The sequence below is a fragment of the Dromiciops gliroides genome, chromosome 4, assembly GCF_019393635.1.
Source record: "Dromiciops gliroides isolate mDroGli1 chromosome 4, mDroGli1.pri, whole genome shotgun sequence".
NCBI lineage: Eukaryota > Metazoa > Chordata > Mammalia > Microbiotheria > Microbiotheriidae > Dromiciops > Dromiciops gliroides.
Window position 1 is genome coordinate 276,746,999 of NC_057864.1, and position 21,566 is coordinate 276,768,564.

Below are 21,566 nucleotides of genomic sequence, written 5' to 3' on the forward strand. Positions count from 1 at the left end.
GACAAGATTATACTACAATTGTTCTCTACTTTGGTCAGATTACATATGGAGTAATACACTAAGTTCTAGGCAGCACATTTCAGAAAGTACATGGACAGGTGGGAATGCATCCAGAGAAGAGCTACCAAAATGGTGAGAGACCTCAAGTGCATGCTGTATGAAGATATGAAATTAGCTTGAGGAAAAGAAAACCTGGTAGAAGGGGGAAATGATGTCTGTGCCAAAATATCTGAATGGCCCTCACATGTAAGAAGGAAAAGATTTGTTTCACTTGTACCCAGGAGCAATGGGTAGAAGGTTCAGTGAGGCACATTAAGTCATAATTATAAGAAAAAAATCAACTAGAGGGCTTCAAGAAAAGGCTGGATAACAGAGATTTTGTTGGGAGGATTCATATCTCTGTATTGACTGCAAGATTCTGTGTTTGAGAGAGAAGATCTTAGCTAAAAACATGCCATGCAAATGGTATCCTCTTCTCTTATATGGTTATTTTTTGAAACAACCACTGGAAAGGCTGAAAAAAATCACTTAAAAGGTTATGTAGTAGGTGGTGCAGTGGATAGAGCACCGGCCCCGGAGTCAGGAGTACCTGAGTTCAAATCCAGCCTCAGACACTTAACACTTACTAGCTGTGTAACCCTGGGCAAGTCACTTAACCCCAATTGCCTCACTAAAAAAAAAAAAAAAGGTTATGTAGATCTTTAAGTATTAAACCAGTGAAGTTCCATATTTCTGGCACATTAATTCTAGCTAAAAGTTTGCAAAAGAAATTAGGAGCAGCTGGTCATATAGGGAATACTATGCTGAATCTAGAGTCGGGAAGATCTGAGTTCAAATGGGACATCAGACACCTACTAGCTATGTGAACATGGGCAAGTCACTTAACTTCTGCTTGACTCAGTTTCCTCATCTGTAAAATAGAGATAATAATAGCACCTAACCCCAGGATTGCTCTGAGGATCAAGTAAGATAACAACTGTAAAGCACTAAGCACAGTGCTTGGAACATAGTACTCTATAAAGGTTAATTATCACTTTTAACAAAATCAGCTCATGAAAACAATCTGTCAACTATGGCACAAAAACATGGGAGACACTGGCACAGGATTACCCAGCAAGGTGTATCTGGATCAAAGAAGGAACTGTACTTTATAAGCAAAGCAGAATTACAGTAGAGTAAAAGAAATGTGAGATGTCAAAATTTAGAGACTTCTCGCCTCCAGATGTTCATATGGATTATTTGTGCCTGACCTGTGGTAGAGCTTTTGAACTCATATTGCTCTGATCAGCTACAGAAGGACACACCGTACCTTGACCCCAACATAGCAATGTCATTTTGGTCCTCTTTCAGCATGAATGAAAACAATCAACAATATAAGAGAGTACAGTGTAATGGACTTAGTCAAGTAGACCTGAGTTCAAATCCTGCCTCTTACATATACCAGCTATATGATAAAGGCCAAATCATCTAGCTTCTCTCTATGTCCCAAGTAACACTCTAAAATCACAAATTATAGAGGAGTTGCCAATCTGCATTGGTGGATAGAGTTTCTAAACTGATTAAATAAATGTTGTGTCCAAACCAAAAAAGAAGGGGAAACACATGTGTGTGCACACATATATGTATATCTATATACATATATAAATCTCCAAATTTAAAGGTAACAGAATATTAGCATGCACTGCATGAAACAAGATTATTTTGCTTCATATTTACCGTCCAGCTATCTTTATATCTATAGGTATATATTTCATATTTATATATTTGTCTATGTGATGGCTCCCACAATAAAATGTAATCCCCTTAAGGGAAAGAACTGTTTCATTTCTGTCTCTGTATTCACAGAGCCTTGTACACAGTGATGCTTAATAAATGCTTACTGAATGAATTTAATAGTAGTAAGATATTTATATAATATTAATCAATTATATTTTGCATCTGAATATTTTAACTAAAAGCAATTAGCTAATGTTCCAAATTAAAGCAATGACTCATTAAGTTAAAATGACAAATTAGTATCTTTATTTAACTTTTGCCAGTTAGCAAGGAACCCATTCATCTAGCCATTTGTCAACTAGTAAGATGAAGCATAGAAAAATCAACTCGAAACTGATTAAGCTGATGTACTCTCCTACTTACATTAGCACTGATGCCTTCGCCACCTTCTGGTACCTTGGGAAATGCATCGTAGAGTGATGACACATATGTTATCACTGACTTTTCATCAGGTGAGGAGACGTCAACATCTAAGTGGCAACAGGAATTGGTTATTTCACCAAGTTGGAGTAAACTTCTATAATGGGTAAGATATAGTAGAGATAAAACAACCACTCACCTTCAGGGTCAAGAAGTCTTATGACACCAATTTTTTCTGCTACATAAAAAGCATGTTCTAAATTTGCAAGGTTGCTTTGAACAGCAACGGTATTCATGTCTATCAGGTCCGGCCTAGAAAGGGAAAAAAAACCATTATGCTTATTATGTTCTGTTCCAGATTATATTACATACACACGCGCACACATGCGCGCACACACACTTCCATTAAAATTAACTCTGTAAAACCAATCAGAATTTACATTCTCTTAAGTAACTTCATTTGTCTGTGGAGAGTATGGAGAACAGGCACAACACAGACATTTGTATTTATATGATTGAATAAAATATTTTATTTATTTATTTGGGGGGGCGGGCAATGAGAGTTAAGTGACTTGCCCAAGGTCACACAGCTAGTAAAAATGTCAAGTGTCTGAGCCAGATTTTCTGGATTTGAACTCAGGTCCTCCTGAATCCAGGGCCAGTGCTTTATCCACTGTGCCACCTAGCTGCTCCCATCAATAAAATATTTTAAATCTTCATACTTAGCTGATCCATGAAAATATAGCCAAATGCTTACCCAAAGTTATACATGACTAAAAAAAAAACATTTTAAGTGCTTATTTTAAGCCAATCAACAGGCATTTATTGAGAACCTATTATATGCTAAGCATTGTGCTAAGTGCTGGGGGTACAAATCAAAAAGCAAGATGACCCCTGCCCTCAAGGAGCTCACATTTTAGTAGAGGAAGACAACCTATATAGGGAAATGTTGACCAACGAGAGGTCTTTTGGTCAGGTAAGTCACATGGATGGTGAGCAGTCACTGGACAACTGATTTACATACCCTTTCCAAGAATGGTTGGTGTTAATTTGATTTAATTACTGCTCCCAGAACAAAGATGAAGAAGTAAGGCCAGAGTGCAAAGTGGTAAGTCTCAGATGTGGTAGACATGGTGAACACTCCTCAATCAGAAATCATCTTCCATTATTATCTCCAATTTGAACTCTCCACTCCAGCCAGAACTCTCTTCCCTACACAGAGCTTAGTACTAACTTTTAGTATGTCTTTGCTGATGCTATTCTTCCCTCCAAAACTATTCTTCTTCTCAGTCCTATTCCTACCCATCCTGAAATGCATCACTTAAATTCCCTGTGCTCTATGAAACTTTCTCTCATCATTCCAACTCTTCTCTGAACTTGATAGAACTTATTACTTATGAAACCCATTTTGGCACATGCTACTTTGCATCATGATTATTTATTCCCCATACAATTATAAGTCCCTATAGTAGAAAGATTTTTTTCCTAAAGTTATTTTGCACCTTCCTGATTAATACAGCAGCAGTCAAAAAGAAAGTTTTTAATGTGGAAAAAAGTATATTTACTTGAGGGGTGGAGAGTGTGCCCTAGACCTGTGTGAATCATGAATCCATTTAGGTAAAACTTTAACTATCAATGTTTGCCCCTGAGGCAAGTCCACAAACTTCCTCATCCAAGGACATAAAGTGTGTGTAAAATTTGGTTTTGCTTGTTTAGGGAAGGGGGCATTTATCCCTAGTCCATCACATTGTCCACCATTCCTTTTTTTGTTTTGTTTTGTTTTTTGTTTTGGTGGGCAATGGAGGTTAAGACTTGCCCAGGGTCACACAGCTAGTAAGTGTCAAGTGTCTGAGGCCGGATTTGAACTCAGGTACTCCTGAATCCAGGGCCAGTGCTTTATCCACTGTACCACCTAGCTGCCCCCACCATTCCTTTTTAAATTAAATAATCCTTCTAACTAGGTGCTAAATTTTGTTTCTTCTAAACTACTGAATGACTGCAAATGCTATCAATACCCTCTAAATCTGTCACCCTAAGGAAAAGTCCTGATCACCCTATTTATATGCCCTAATTATGGTTTTACTTGCAAGCACTCTCTCTGAACCTTGGATTCCCAAACTGCAAAATGCCAATAATGTTTGTTCTACTTATCTCACAAGTTTTCAAAATATCACCATAAGGAGTGAGAAAAATTTGACCAATCTTGTGCCCTTCAACTGATGATTCCACTGAAAAAAGTAATTTCCCACATCAAACTAAGTAGCCTTCAAAACATCACTTAATATTTCACATAATTGTAAAACTGACTATAGAGAAGAGGCCTACATCGAGATTATATTGCAGAACTGCTCACCTGAGGAAGGGGCAAGGAGAGCCAGCTGCCTCCCAATCCCCCATTTAAAAACCCACCAACAGACTTTGCCCATATGCTCTGGGGTGTCTGAAAGAGGTGGGAGGATTTGTCCTATCCTACCAGCCCCTTCAACCCTTTCCCTGCGTGCATTAATAGAACCTCCTTGTCTTCCAAAAAAAAGATTATACTGTAGATACCTAACCAAGTCTGTGTCATAATCTAGACAGGAACAAATATTTAAAGCTCTTTTTGTAAAATGCAGTATTGTTTCCATAAAAATCCACTCTTTCTGGTGAAATACGGACCAGAAATACTCAGACTGCCAACTTTTTGAACAAGAAAGGGCAAGTTGTTATATAAACCCTGCCATTACCAAAGAAAAGCAAACACTGAGTAATCGCAGCAACAATGAATAAAGTCATTGAAGAATAAAATTTTCAACTAAGGAAAGAGGGAAAAACTTTCTTCCAAATGACACCATGATTTTTAGCACAAACGCAATTTATATCTCATTTGCCATAAATCAAAACTAGAATATGACACATTTTAATATAACAAAATAAACAATATTTTACATCACCCAAATAGAATCTGTTTTTTATCTTTGTTACTTTTATTTATTCTTTTAAAGGATCCTGGGCAATATGGAAAAATTACAAACTTGGAAAACTGAGGCTGGGGTGGGAAGGGATTCTCAAAGTATGAAAAAAACCAGCAACACAAACTTTCCAAAATACTTTTCTTTCCTACCTCTCCATTGATTTTCAACATGCATTGGAGCCATGATTAGTCAGCTGATCTTTCTTTTACTTGGACCCAGTGAGATAGAATCATAACATCTTAGAGCTGGAAGAAACCTTGAATGATATCTAGTCCAGTCTCCTCATTTAAAGGGGCAGGGGTGGTGGTGAAGGAGAAACAGAACTAGGGCTCATCAGGGGGAAGTTGGCTTGGCCAAGGTCACACTGGTAGTAAGTGGCAGAGCTAGGGACTCAGAAATCCTCTGGGAAGAATAATCACTGGAGTTAAGAATTGACACATCCCTGCTATGTGCCAATTGTGTAACTTTGGGAAATTGCCTTCTCTTTCTGGGCCTTGGCTTTCTCATCTATAAAATGGGATTTTGTATCTAGTACAAAAACATCATACTAGATAATCCCTAAGGTCTCTTACACCTCAAAATCTATGAAACTATGGTCCTATGACATCAAAATAGACCAGAGTTGTCTCTTTCAATACAAAGCAATTTAGGGAGGGGAAAAACACTAACTGAGAAGGGGAATAAGGGAAGTGACAACTAAGGAACAGGAAAGGAATATAAAAATGAACAACTTTGAAGACTTAACTCTAATCAATAATATGACTAACCACGATTCCAGAGGATCCATGATAGAGAATACTATTCACTGCCTGACAGAGAAGTGATGAAATCAATATGCAGAATAAGACATATTTTTGGACATAGTCAGTGTGGGAAGAATTTGTTTTACTTGAAATATTCACTCTGCATATTTGTTTCAAAAGTTTTCTTTTTCTTTCTCAATTGGGAGTGGGTTAAATGAAGGACAAAGAGAAAATAAATGCTTGTTAATTTTTTAAATTAATTTAAAACAACCAAAAGAAACCAAAGAGAATGGTCTGTTGAGCTTTGAGAAAAGCTATACGTACAAAAATTTCATAAATAAAAATATAGTATTTTTGCCAGTGCTTTGTAAAGCCAAAAGATTATTCACAAATGATAAAAACTAAATATGAAAATTGAGTCATTAAAAAAGTAGAAAAGAAAAAAGACTATCACAGAGATAACGTAAGAATTAATTTGGGTTAAGTTTTATATCCCATTCTTGCCGGAATAGAATGTTTGTAAAGAAATATGACATGAAATAGATCTGGAAAAGTAGGTTAGACTCATTTTCTTTTCTTTTTTTTTTTTTTTTTTAGTGAGGCGATTGGGGTTAAGTGACTTGCCCAGGGTCACACAGCTAGTTAAGTGTTAAATGTCTGAAGCCACATTTGAACTCAGGTACTCCTGACTCCAGGGCCAGTGCTCTATTCACTGCGCTACCTAGCTGCCCCTAGATTCATTTTCTATAATGACTGATGTGCCTTCAGTGTGACAGATGGATGCCCTTATGACTACTAAATTTTAAGGGAAGAGTGAAACTCACAGGCTGGATTTTCCAACCCTTATCCCATTCCTACCCGCAACCATGTATACAAGCTGATACGTAATAAAAATGCCTGTCTTCAAGGGATAGGCTGTTCCACTGTTCCCACCTGTGTAACTGCCTGTAGGGCTCTCCTCTCCTCTGACTTCACTGCTGACCTCAGCTGTTTGCTGCTCAACAGACAGCCTAGGGCTTTTAAACTCTTACACTTCTGCTAACATCATAACGGCCACCACTTCTTGTCTTTGCCTCTCCCTTCCACCTCTCTCCACTGTTGTTCTCTCTTCCTTCTTATGTCTCCTGTCTCTTTTTTTAATTCTTGTCTTTTGCAGAAAGTAGCTGGTCTTTTATAGACACTGTTGGGCCACATGAAAGCATCTGTTCTAATCAACAAACCTACCAATCAGAGTAAATCAAATGTAGTCTTTTGCACTTGGATTTCTGGATTCTCATGGCATCTTTGCTGGCAAAGATATTTTCTTTTTTTTCTTTTCTTTTTTTTTTTGTGGGGCAATGGTGGTTAAGTGACTTGCCCAGAGGCACACAGCTAGTGTCAATTGTCTGAGGCTGGATTTGAACTCAGGTACTCCTGAATCCAAGGCCGGTGCTTTATCCACTGTGCAGGCTAGCTGCCCCCTCTTTGTTTGACTTTCTACCACGAATAGTTCTAAACATCTGAAGTTGCCAGAAACCTCATCTCTGGCTCACCCAGGTTTTATAGTAATTGGTTTCTCTCATCGTTTCCATAGATGGCATAGCTTTACTCTCTTCTGCAAACTTAAATTTCCTACCTTCAGTTTAAGAGTAATAACCACCACCTCCACCATAACAACAAAAAGGACTATCATTTATACAGCTCTAACATATGCCAAGTGCTGAATGTACATTTTCTTATTTGAGTAGTTACGTTGCATGTCGTCTAAAGATGGTTTAAATGTGTACTTTATAGGGGCAGCTAGATGGCACAGTGGATAAAGCACTAGCCCAGGATTCAGGAGGACCTGAGTTCAAATCCAGCTTCAGACACTTGACACTTACCAGCTGTGTGACCCTGGGAAAGTCACTTAACCCTCATTGCCCCACCAAAATAAAATAAATTTTAAAAAAAAGTGTACTTCATAAACAAAATCTAAGAAACTTTCACTGATGTTTTAGTACAAAAAGAGAAAGGACAGTCACATTCTACTTCAAGTTTTCAATTCAGTATCATGACAAGGATTCAATAAAAGTTATAAAGTTATAAAACCCCAACAGTTTACTGACTACAAATATTAAAGAAAATTAGGAGACTTGTCAGGCTTTTGATGAAGCTGGACAAGGATTCGATAAAAGTTATAAAGTTATAAAACCCCAACAGTTTACTGACTACAAATATTAAAGAAAATTAGGAGACTTGTCAGGCTTTTGATGAAGCTGGATGTCCGCCCTTGAAAGCCATACACAAACAACCCAAACTCTCACACAGACAAATTTGGCTGAACATTCCTTTTCCAAAGGAGATGCTCGTGGCATAACCACACCCAAATGAAGTACTCAGCTTCCCAGTGCACAAATATTTCACTAAATATATTAGATCACAGATTATTAGAAATCAGGAATATACTAGAAAATTACATAGGATTTGGGGGGGGGAATATGTAATGAATGAACCAATGAAAGAAAGGAGCTATGCTCTTCATTTAGGCTGAACCAAAGCTATACAGGCCTTTATAAAACACATAGGTCATAGATTTAGAAATGGAAAGGACACTAAAAATCAGCTGGTCAAAACTTATCATTTTATAGATAAGGAAACTAAGGTCCAGAAAGAGCAAATAAGTGACTCACTAAAAATCACACAGAGCTAAGCTTTAAACACAAGTCTTCTCATTCCCAATTTACTAGCTGTGTGATCTGGGCAAGTCATTTAACCTTTTTCAGCCTTAATTTCCTCATCTGTAAAATGGGGAAAATAATAGCACCTACCTCATAGGGTTGTTGTGAGGATCATATATGAATAAACATATGTATAGCACTTTGAAAATTATTATTAATTATTATTATTTTTACATCTACTCCAACCCCTTTATCTTATAACTGAGGCAACTGATACCTAGAGAAGTTGTTACCCAAGATATCCAAGGTACTAAATGGTAGAGTTTATATTCAAACAAGAATGTGACAGCTACATTGTCCCAACTAGACAAAAGGGTCACCCCTACACATATCCACAGAAGCCTTTTAGGAGGCAATTTACTTCTACCATTTTGCTTCTCCCCGTTTGGGCCATGGTGCTGATTTGAGCCCCTGATCAATTAGTTTTGCTCCCATTTGTTTTGGTTGAATCAGTGATCAGCCTTCTTCCTAGCTCATATCTAACTAGGCCTGACCAAGATCGATGCTTCAGATGTTCAAGGAGTTCTGGATAGACAGTCTAGCAAAAGCAGTTATTTAGTCCTTACCTAGGTACTAGGCACTGTACTAATACACTCTAAGGGGGAGAAAACAAATTTTAAAAAAACTAAGTATATTCAAGAAATATACATAATAGATAGTAAGTTCAGTAAGAAGATGAAGATGGTACTTAAGGAGTAGGTAAGTAATTCAGTAAGTACTGAGCTGAGTTTGGAAAAACTCCAAGAAAGCTAAGAGAAAGAGATAAGGAGGAAGAATATTCCAAGCTGGGGAGGGGAGGGGAGGGGAAAGGAGGTGCCACCAGTAGAAAGGCACAGCTTTGAAAATTGGAGTAGCATGTGTGAGGAATAATGGATATATTAGTGAAATTGAATCAACAAGTGTGTGGAGAAGAATAAAGAGCTAGATTTCTTGGCATTTATAAGCGTGTCTTGCTAGTACCCTATAGTTTTAATCAGCAAGCTCTCCAATGGTTAAGCTGATCACTTCTACCTTCTGCCAACTCCAAGAAATTCCACAGACTTACAATAACCTGCATTTTGCCAGACTTAGCCTATCTGTTCCCTAGACTCCAGGTTATGGTAGGGAACCAGTGGAAGGTTTTCAACATGGTCAAAATGCCTAGAAAGGAACAGGATTTTTTTCAATATCCTTTGGAACAAGATTAAATGGTGAAAGAAGAAGTATTAGCTAGAAGATTATAGATACAAAGATAGACACCAAGATTGATGATAACCAAATCTTGCCCTAGAAATTTAAGAGTGGGAATTGAAAAAAAGGAAGAGATCATGGAAATACCCCTGATCCCAAGGTCCATAAACCAGATCCCAGATAATGGAAGATAATTCAATTTGTTAGTTTATATTAACAACTTTGCACAGAGGTTAGCAATTAAAATTTGGGGGAGATTTTTGTCTAAGAGTTTTAGTTATCATCATTAAAAACATGTAAGAATAAACACACACTTATGCTACCTGAATTTGACTCAGATGAAGGTGCCCATGCAGAATATGGCAGACATGCTTCTGGGAGAAGATATTCCCCTCCTCCTACCCATGTGGAGGGGTATAATCCTCTTTCCAATAGCTGTGTAGCCAGAATAGACCAGACTGAGATACACGTATTCTCATTCATTCTCTCTCTCTCTCTTTCCATCAGCATCCAAATGGGTGAAGGTTACCCAAAGCATGGGCACCATTCACTGAGCTGGGCATGGGAGGAGTATCATTTCCACACAGAGACAGAGACAGACAGACAGACACACACACACACACACACACACACACACGCAAACGCAAATGCACACGCACACGCACACACACTCACGTAATCTCCTTGGATGCTATGATAATAAGAATAGGGCTTGAAATTTTGATCTGTCTCATTTGACTTTTTTGGTTCTAGGCACAGATGGTCAAGTCCCTTGGAAGTAGGTACTCAAGCCATAACTACCCGGGAGGCAGTATTCCAAGCTGGATGTTGCTGTAGCCCAGCAGGGAAGCTCTGAGAAGCCAGGGTGCATGGGACCAGAACCCAAAACAGGATTTGGACTTGGAACTTGGTGGGACCATTCTATACACAAACTAAGCTATAAACCTAATTCCTCTCACTTCCCCAGAGACAACTGGCTAACAGTGTCATCACAGCAACTTAACAAGTCAAAAGGCACTGATTAAGCACTGTGCAAGGTAATGTGCTAAATTCTGGGAATACAAATTCAAGCAGAAAGAAATATAGTCCATGCCCTGAAGGAGCTTAGATTCTACTAGAGGAAGATACCACATAAAAGGAAGTTGAAAAGGAGAGGAGGGCACTGGAGAAAACAGCTGGTCTGGGCACCTTCCTTAAAATGGAGGTTCAGGGAAGAACCAGCTAATCAGAAGATGGATGGATGGTACTAATCCAGTGGTAAAGTGAATTTACAGAGGGAATACGTTTCTTTAGCATGGGAGAAAAAGTCCAGAAAATCATAAGTATAACCTGGAAAATAATGAAGATACACCTCATCTGACCATCTTCCTCAAAAAGGAGGTTTTGGCTCTCTTATTACCTGTAATTAGAGAAGAATTCTTTATTTTTCCTAATCGTTCATGTTGACATTTCCTTGCTTTGATGAAGATGATTTCATCAGTGTAAGGACTGAGCTGATATGGAAACGTCTTCCATCCATGATAATTGGTAATTCATCTATAACTTAATAGACTTAGAGAACTGGCTGAAGCACTAAGATGTTAAGTAACCTGCCAATGATCACAAAGCTACTATGTGGGCATCAGGTCTTTCTGACTCCAAGTCTGCTCTGCTTCATTTATTTAGGGAGTTGTGGGGAGGAACAGAGGAATGCCATGGAGTCTGGAAGAGAAAATTTCAAATCCTGCTTCTGATATATGCCACCTTTGCTACCTTTAGACTCATCATTAATCTTCACTGAGGTTCAGTTTCATTATTTATAAAATGCAAATGATAATACCTAGAAGATCTAACTCATAGGGATGTTAGGGTCAAATGAGATGTCTAAAGTGTTTTGTAATCACTGTTGTTCAGTCATTTTCAACTATTTGTGACCCCATTTGAGGTTTTCTCGGCAAAGATACTGGTTTACTATTTCCCCCTCCAGATCATTTTACAGATGAGGATACTGGGGCAAACAGAGTTATGTGACTAGCCCAGAATCACACAGTTACTAAGTGTCTGAGGCTAGATTTGAACTTACAAAGATGAGTCAATGTGACTCCAGGCCTGGCACTATTATCTACTTTGCCACCTAGCTACCTTTGTAAACATTAAGGCACTATAAAAATGGTCAATAAGCATTGCTGTTGCTACTATATTCAAGGAAAGTGGGTTTTCAGGACAGGTGGTACAAAGGAAACTGAGAAGGAAAGGACAAATGGGTAGAAAGAGAACCAAGTACTTATATGATGGAACTGTCTAATAATTCATGATGTATAATTCTTCTCAAAGTTGACAGCTGATGGCCATATGAAAAGGAGATGACATCGATGCAGTTCCTGCTATTGCTGATAATGAGATGCATACTTTTCTTAATACAAATTAAGAAAGAAACCAAAACTAAGGATCCAGAAGTTGGTCTGAGCTACGAAAAGTTCTTATGTGATTCACTTTATATACACTAAGAAACACAAACTTAAAGGATTTCAATAATTGGCAACAACTGAATAAATTAGAAGTAATATGACATTTAGATTATCAGAATTAAAGAAAAAACATTTTAATACAGTGAGATATCTGAAACACCTCAAATCTTCTTTCTTGTAATTTACTGTTATTTTTTAAAAATCCATTTTCTCATTTTTTTACAAATATAGAAATAATCTTTAACAGATTAAACACTCAATACCATGGGGGGAGGGGGGAGAATCAAACAACAAGCCAGGTACCATCGAAATAAGCATAGAAAAATACAAATCCAAAAAATTGATGAGTTATTTGAGTAGAGTGGAGAAATTTAGGACATCAGGAAAAGAGCATGAATAAAAGCAATAGCAAGAGTCAACATGACTTATAGACCTATTATCTTCTCCCCTATAGAATATAAGCTCCTTGAGAGCAAGGGAGTGTTTCCTTTTTGACATTGTTTCTCCAGCACCTAGCACAGTATCTTACATATAATGAGTACTCAATAAATTCTTATTGATTGACTGATATACAGAATAAAACTGAAGCTTGGACTATCTAGAATCAACGATGCATAGATCATAGATTTTGATCTAGAAGAAATGGATAAACAGATAAAGCATTTAAATGCTATGTTCCAGGCATAAGTAACTAAACACTGAGAATACAGAGTTCTCCTTCCTTCCTCCAAAAAAGACCCCAGGAGTTTATATGCTAATGGAGGAAAATGGCATATATAAAAGGTAAAAGGAAAAGAGGAGAAGGATTGGGAGGGTGAAGGGAAAAGGATCTTGGATGGGACATGGTATGGAAAAATTCTGAGTCACTAGTAAATAGAGTTGGGGAACTTAACACAGGGATGGAAAAGAGTAGGGGAAGGGGAAGGAGAAGAGGAAGGGAAAAGTAATAAGCATTTTTATATAGCATCTACTATGTGCCAGGCACTGAGATAATTTTTTTTCAAATATTATCTCATTTGATCTTCACAACAACCCTGTGAGGGAATTGGTATTATTATCCCCATTTTACAATTGAGGAAATTGAGGCAAACAGAAATTAAGTTATGTGCCATAGGTCACATAGCTAGTAAATGTCTAAGGCTGAATCTGAACTCAGGTTTTCCTGACTCTGAGACCAGTGCTCTACCCACTATACCACCAGGATGGTCTGGGCTCTTCATAAAATAGTGGGATTCACTCAGAATCCAAGGAAATTTTAAAATTATCCAGTGCAATCCCATCATTTTATAATGATGAAACTGAAGCCCAGAGGTCACACAAGTACTAAGTGGAAGAACTAGGGTTTAAATCTACATTTTCTGATTCAATACCCTGTGCCCTTTTTACTATATCAGAAGATAGGCTTTTCTATACTAAGAAGGTTTATCAAGTTATGGATGGGCTAAAGAACAAGGCAGAGGAGTTTTAATTTGAAATAGAAAACAGATGACTCTGTCTTGGACAAGCAGCAGAATGGTGGTACCACTAACAAAAACAGCCACTGGGAAGGTCAGTTCATTCAGAAGATGGAATTTTCTCAGGATATGTACTCAGAAACATTATGTTACCCTAGTTGCAATGACTGAGTGTACTTTAACAAAATCTCATTTGTTTAGGACAACTGTAATTTCCCATGTTCAGTCATTCAGACTTCTCCCTCTTTCCTTTCCATCTCCCTCATTAGTTTGAATTATCTGGATTTTTACAGAATGTAGAAAGGATTCTGCACAAGTAGCCATCTGGAGATCTAAGACAGGGAGTTAAAGGAAGGAACTGTGGCTATAAAGACAATACAGGCACTGCAGGAGAGAGGCCAGGAAAATGGCATGATTGCAAAATGACTCACCTGAGAAGCCCATGTACACAAAGGTATTAATACAGAATTAAAAGTCAAGCCAGAAATCTCTCTTTAGCAAAAAGAGTGAAGTATAAAAAGAGGCACTTTTCAAAACAGAAGCACCATCTGTGTTTCACAGAGAGCCTCTGAACTTCAAAAGGACTTTTTAGGGGTTTACAATGAAGAAGCTTCCTCCAAAGTATGCCTCAGATGTCCTGTATAGCAATAAGGTTACCATAACAACATTCAAACACATGCCTCGAAATGAATGCTCTGACTTCTATTGAATTCAAACATGTTCAGGCTTAGCAAGTTGGTGAGATATTTAGAGGGAAACAAAAGGTACCATCCTCAAAGCAGCAAATGTAATGTTTTCCCCAGCAAATGAAGATGAACATAGGAAAGATGAACCAATTCTTGCGTCAATGGGTGGATGCATCCCTGTTGTGCTCATATTTGGGCACAGACTGTGATAAGACATGAAGTCAAAATTCTTAAGAAGATGTGTGTGTGTGTGTGTTTGTGTGTGTGTATACACATGTGCATACTATGTGCACAGATCTAAGTACCTGTGTAGGATATCATGTTTTATGGGGTGGGAGGGAGGAAATCCTCACAAGATTGTTTAATGATCAATAACAGAGGACAGGGACAAATAAGTAGAAATTCCAGAAATAAAGGGGGGGAAGAAATAGAGGTGTTATCAGGTATTCTGTTATTTATTATATAGATACATAGAATTCAGAGTCTAACAGCTTGAGTACTTCATAAATCCAGAACCTATTCAGATGTTACAACAGTTTTTTTCAGGACCTAAAGTCTTATTCATTACTTCAATTCATTGATGAATGTACAAGCTCATTGATTAAGTATTCTTTCCAATGGCACAGATACAAGTCACAACCCATCCTTTATCTTTCTGTCCATGGTCTCTCATAATTCTCCACAGGCCATTCATGCAATACACCTGACCATCAGGCAGGGTCATCTGTCCTTATTACCCCTTTCTCCTCTTCAGCTGGTCAGGATAAAACACCCTAGTCTGTCTGTTGGTCCGTCTGCCTGTCTCTGTCTCTGTCTCTGTCTCTGTCTCTGTCTCTCTCTTTCAGGAACTTGAGTGTGTGCATGCGTGTGCAGGGCAATCGACTCATAGTCCAAGGGTAGAACTGACCTAAGTGAGGTTTGCTGGCCAGGCCTAAGACTTCAGCAATCACTGCTTTAACCATCAATAAAGAGCCAGAGACGGGGGCAGCTAGATGGTGCAGTGGTTAAAGCACTGGCCCTGGATTCAGGACTACCTGAGTTCAAATCCGGCCTCAGACACTTGACACTTACTAGCTGTGTGACCATGGGCAAGTCACTTAACCCCCATTGCCTAAAAAAAATAAAGAAAGAAAGAATAAAGAGCCAGAGACTCTATATCTGCCTACCACAGCAATATTATTCTCTCTCCCCACTCCATTCCACTCCTTGCTTCAGGGTTTTTGCTTCAGGGAGAAGCTTTGGGCTATTAAAAACAAAACATTTTTTATGGCAATCCAGGCCACCTTCTCCTCCTAATCAATTACAGGTCCAATTCATTGTCTTGATTATCAGCTGTCAGTTTAAAATAAGTGTACTGAAGGGAGTAGTTTTGTGGTCTGGCCATCCAACTGAATATCATAATCTGGGCAGCAGGCATTCTTCAGCTATTTGGCTTTTCCTTTGTGAATAGACACATTCTTTTGCATTATCACAGATCTTATTTTGGAAGTTTAGTTATATTCCAGGGCTTAATGCAACCAACATACTGTTATCTGCAAACAGGCAATCTGGAGAAACTCACTAAAGGACTCCTGTGTAGAGTGATGTGTTAAACTAGCAAAACAATTCATTAAATTACCTTTAATGGCTTGAATTAAAATGTATTTTAAAATGTACAAGTGATGTAAAAGGTCCATAAGAGAGACCTATGCTGAGTAAAGAAGATGCGCTTAATTAAAAATAACAGAGGTGGGGCAGCTGGGTGGTGCAGGGGATAAGGCACTGGCCTTGGATTCAGGAGGATCTGAGTTCAGGTCTGACCTCAGACACTTGACACTTACTGGCTGTGTGACCCTGGGCAAGTCACTTAACCCTCATTGCCCCATGCAAAAAATAAAATAAAATAAAATAAAAAAATAACAGAGGAAGCAAAAATATAACTTTTTAACAGTTAAATAGAAATTGTCAAATGCTCTCTATTTTGCAATTCTGCCTTCTATAAAATAAGTAATCTATTTTTTTTTAATTCTAAAGGAGGAGGGAAGTCATCAAGTAGGTAATGTCAGATGCCATGGTGAGAAGTTTGCTTAACCACAGTCAATCTTCTTTTCCATGAAATATCAAAGCACATACCTAACAGATGATGGTTTGGTGGCATCACCTTTTTATGTGAAAAAAGTGGCATTATTATCATTATCATTATTATTACTCTCCTTTCAATGACTGCACTGCTATGGGATTCATTTACATTATTTAGTCATTTCCCCCCCATCTTCCCAAAAGGGATCTTTATACTGGTTGTGTTTCACAACCAAGAAAAAAAAATGGTCAGTTATTTGGCATTGGGTATTGTAAAGAGCTAAACAAAGCCAGTTACAAGCACACACAAAACAATGTGGAGAAAAAAGAAGGGGAGAAATGTAGGGGGAAAATTCATGAAGTTTAAACTTACTGAAATTGGGACAAAATGCTTAAAGTTAGGAAAATTCAGCTACCAAAAAAATGACATTTTATTCATGTGACAAAAGGTTAAAAGCATGTGCCAAAAAGCAAATGCTGTAGGAAAATTACTAGAGGAGTACTGCAAGACTAGGGACAATCAGACAAGCCGAGGCAGAGCTTGTCCCCACGCTATTCCTAATCATCCGCTGTTCCACCCATTAGCTCATGCATGAGGATCTGGGTATGCCAAGGGTATCACTTTGGGACTATTGTGATCAACAAATACTGTATTCTTGAGTTTTTTGATTAGTGGTCAAAATCAATCACCATCCTATTTAATGAAATCATGCATTTTTGAGCACCTACTAGATGCTCATCACAGTTATATAAAAACACTCAGAAACAAGTATTTTCCTAGTATCTGTACAAGGTTTTGAAGTACCTTATCAAATCCATCAATTTAGCCAATCCAGTTCATATCTACAAGTCAATATATTTGCTTCAAATGGCATGCCCAAAGGCAAAGCCAAGATGGCAGTGATAGGATGCAGTGAATCCTACATACCTCTCTAGACAGATTTAGAAAACGCACCAGACTAATTCCTAATAGAGAAATCTGAAAAGAGTCAAAGATCTTTGCCCAGCCCAGGCTCGCATAAGCAACCAGTTAGAGAGAGAGGTGTGTGGGCACTGGGGATAACAGAAACATACCAAGTGAAACATTGCAACACCTAGAGAGGGGTTATGAACCAGATCTAGAGGAGATTCCATAATGAAGCACCTCCATAGCCATATGGCGCACTTCACCAAGGACAGGTGCAAACTAACAACTTTGTTACCACTATCCAGTCCCAGGTCACAGATCCAGGGTGGACTGAGAAAGAGGACCTGTACAAGGAAGCAGCATTATCAAGTAGGGAAGTCCTGGGTTGTATATGGGGTACAGAGGAAGTTTAGAAGTTGGCAGAAGTATGAGCAGCACCACTGTGGCTCAGAACATAGGGGAAATAGGGTCTCCCTTCCAACATGTAGCCCAGCCTGCAGTGGAATAACCAAGGCAGGAATATCATACCAAAAGGGAATCTACAATTCTGCTGATCTGAGTCAATGAGCTTTAGAACTTTCCATTTGGCTGATAGAGCAGAGTCCAGCATCAGTCTTCTCTTACTCGGACCCAAACACAGGTCAGGAATGTGCAGAGTTCAGACGAGGTGGTGGGGGGGGGAGGTGTTAGCAATCAGAATTTTCTCTGGAAACACTTTGGGAACACTAAAAGGCCACAGGTCCTCAGCCTGTTCCTGAGATTCTAGAATAGCATACTACTACTTCAAGAAAGCAGCAATAGGACTAGCTCAGACCTTCCCTTCAGAAGTGCCTCAGAGTTCAGCCCTAACATCTAGTCCAAAGACAGATGTAGGCTAGAAGAGTGAGCAAATAAACAAAAAAGAACCCCACCATATGAGCTATTATGGCAGCAGGAAAGTTCTAGATACAAATGCAGAAGAATATCCAGTACATCCAAAACATATAAAAGCAATGCCTTAGAGAAAAAAATTTAACTTAGACATAACCTTAATTGGAATTGCTGGAAGAGAAGAAGCAAGAGGGGTTTTTTAAGTTTAAAATGGTTTCATAAATGGAATGAGAGTGCTTAAGGAAAAATTGGAAAAGAAATGAGAATTGTAGAAAAAAAGAATTGGAAAGGGAATTAACAATTTGGCATAATGGATACAAAATCTTGCCCAAACAACAAGCTCCCTGAAAATTCAAATGGACCGAATTAGAAGCCATTGATTCCATTAAACAATAAGAAATATTAAAACAAAGTCAAAAGACTGGGGGGAAAGGAAATTTTAAGGTATTGCATAGCAAAAACAAATGACCTAGAAAACAGATCAAGGAGAAAAAAGATTAAGAATCATTGGACTATCTGAATACCATGACAAAAAATATAATAACAACCTAGGGCATCATAGTTCAAGAAACCTTAACAGAAAACAACCCAGACCTCTTAGAACCAGAGGGCAAAGTAGAAATAGAAAGTATGATCCAGAGCTTCCAGGTCAATGAAATAATACTGAAAGAAGCCAGGAAGAAGAAATTCAAATGTCAAGCAGTCAGAATTATACACTAGTTAGCAGCCACCACTATAAATGAGTCAAGAGCTTTGAATATGATATTCCAGAAGGCAAATGATATGGGCTTATAGCAAAGAATAACTTACCCAGAAAAACTAATCATAATGCTACAGGAGGAGAAAGTGGATCTTTAATGAAATAGAGGCCTTCCAAGCATTCCTGAACATTTGAACTTTGAAGTTCAAATACCATAGTGAAGAGAAACATAAAAAGGTAAATATGAATTAATGATGATAGAGAACTAAACAAGGATCAGTTGCTGACATTCTAATGAGGAGATAACACATGTATGCCCTCTGATCTCTATCATCATCAAGGTTCATAGGTGTCTAATTGGACAAGCCCCTAGAGTGGGGACACTACTGATAATGCAGAAACACAAAATCACAGAATCTCAAAGATAAAAAGGACTTCAGTTGCAATCTGGTTCAACCTCTACCTAAAAAAATAATTCCTTCTAATAATTACAAAAATAATATTCATTATACCAGGAAAAAAAAGAACTGTGGAGTATAGATGCTGAATGAACCATACTATTTCTTTTGTTTTGGGTGCTGCTGTTTTTCTATTTTGAGGTTTTTCATCATTGCTCTGATTTTTCTCTTATAACATGACTAATGCAGAAATATGTTTGATGTTATTATGTGTGTGTGTTTATACATATATATAATATGCATGTGTTTATACATATACATATATACATATATGTGGAGATATATATATATAAAACCTATATCAGATTGCCTGCTGTCTAGGGGAGGGAGGGAGGGAGAAAAATCTGAAATTGGAAAGCTTGTATATACAAAAGTTGAGAACTATCTTTACATGTAACAGGAAAAAATAAAATACTTTATTAATTTAAAAAAATATTCATTATATAAGGCTTTGGCATTTCCAAACTTGCCTTTTTTCCCCAACAATCCTGAGGTAGGTAGTACTAGTATTATTATCATCACTTTATAGATGACTTGCCCACAAACACACAGGACCTGAACCCATTTCTCCTAACACAAAGCCAGTACTTTTTTCATTATACCCCAGAGTCTCTCAGGAATAAACTGGTCTAGATGACCTTCAAGATCTCTTCCAGTTTTGAATTATTTATAGATTAATAAAACATCTATCCAACCTCTGGTTGAAGACTTTCAGTGATGGTCACTATTTTCTGAGGGAGCCCATTCCATTGTGGGGTAAGCTTCAATTGTTAGCATGTTTGGTTTTGTTTGTTTTTTCCACAATGGTAAAATCTGCTTCTAGGTAAATTCTGTACTTTGAGACCAAGCAGAACAAGGCTAATCCCTTTCCAAGACTTCAATACTTGAAGACACCTATACCATGACTCCTCACCCTATGGTTTCTCTTCTCCAAGTTAAAAATCTCTTTTCTTCAATTTAAGCTTGCAAGAAATGTTCTTCATCCTCACAATCATGGTTGTGCTATAATTTGTCCTTTCAAAAATTTGGCTCACAGAACTGAACCTAATACGTATTTAATTAATCAATTATTGTTAACTATTGTCACTTATCTCTAAACCTTTAAGGATGGGTGGAGCATTACCAGATTGGAAACAGGTGTTATGATTTTCAAACAAGAAGTCCTCAAGCTATGCCCTGTGGGCATGACTTCTCTGAATTATAACTTGAAAATTAATATATTCACAAGCTAAATATAAAAGGTAATGTGATTTTAAATAATAAAAGAGAACAAAATCTGGTATCTTTCACAACTATGGATGGGGGAAGTGGGACTATCCTTCCTAACATCTATGCATCTTTGATACTGTTGATCACCAACTCCTGGATATTCTCTCCAGTTTAAGTTTTTGTAACACTTCTCTCTCTGGGTTCCTCTTCCTACCTATCCAACCTCTCCTTCACAGTCTTGTTTGCTATATCCCCATCTATGTCATACCCACTAACTGGGTGTCTCCCAACTATTTTAGTAATCTCATCTGCTTCCATAGATTTATTGGATGATTTCCCATTTATATATCCAATCCTAGTCTTTCTCCTTATATTCTGTCCCATATCATCAACTGCCTTTTGGACATCTCAAACTAGAAGTGCCATAGATAACTTTAAACTTAATACATCCAAAAGAGAAGTCATTATCTTCCCCCAAAACCCTCCCCTTTCCAACTTTCCCATTACTTTTCCCATCTTTCTAGTTTCATAGTTACCTTACTGCCATCTTTGACTCTTCACTCATACTCCCTCCCCCCTTGCCAAGTCTTTGGAATCAACCTGGAATCAGGTGACTTGGCTTTAAATCCTGCTTCTAACACTTATATGACCAAGGACAGCTCATTTACTCTCTATAGCCCCCAATTTATTCATCATCTGGATGTTAGGCTAGATAGCTTTTTAAGTCCCTTCAAGTTCTAGATCTAAGATCCAATGTTCCTATGATTTACTTATGTACTCATTCATTAACGCATTCATTCAATCAACACTTATTGTGCAATTACTAGGGTCAAAGAAGTTAGACACTATAAGGAATACTGGGAAAAATCTGTGGTTTGATTAGTATGGGCATGTTCTCCATTGGTATATATAACAGCCTTCCATACTTTCTCATTCTCTCCAATTCTTGTCTTGTCCATGTTTTACCATAAATCTTCCACAGATTATCCATTCAAAACTCTAGAAGACTTTCATTCTTTTAATAGTCCATTGGTGTCAATGTGCCATTTGTTGTGTCCCTCTGTTGACTTTAATT

General features: G+C 37.8%; 1 protein-coding gene across 1 annotated transcript in view; it reads right to left on the minus strand.

Moving 5' to 3' along the window:
• The window catches only part of LOC122755023 (dystonin-like), a 646,765-nt gene that overhangs the window by 238,209 nt on the left and 386,990 nt on the right, over positions 1–21,566 (minus strand). The window contains 2 exon segments of the mRNA XM_044003425.1: positions 2,140–2,246; positions 2,336–2,448. Of these exon segments, the coding sequence (XP_043859360.1) occupies positions 2,140–2,246; positions 2,336–2,448 (220 nt within the window).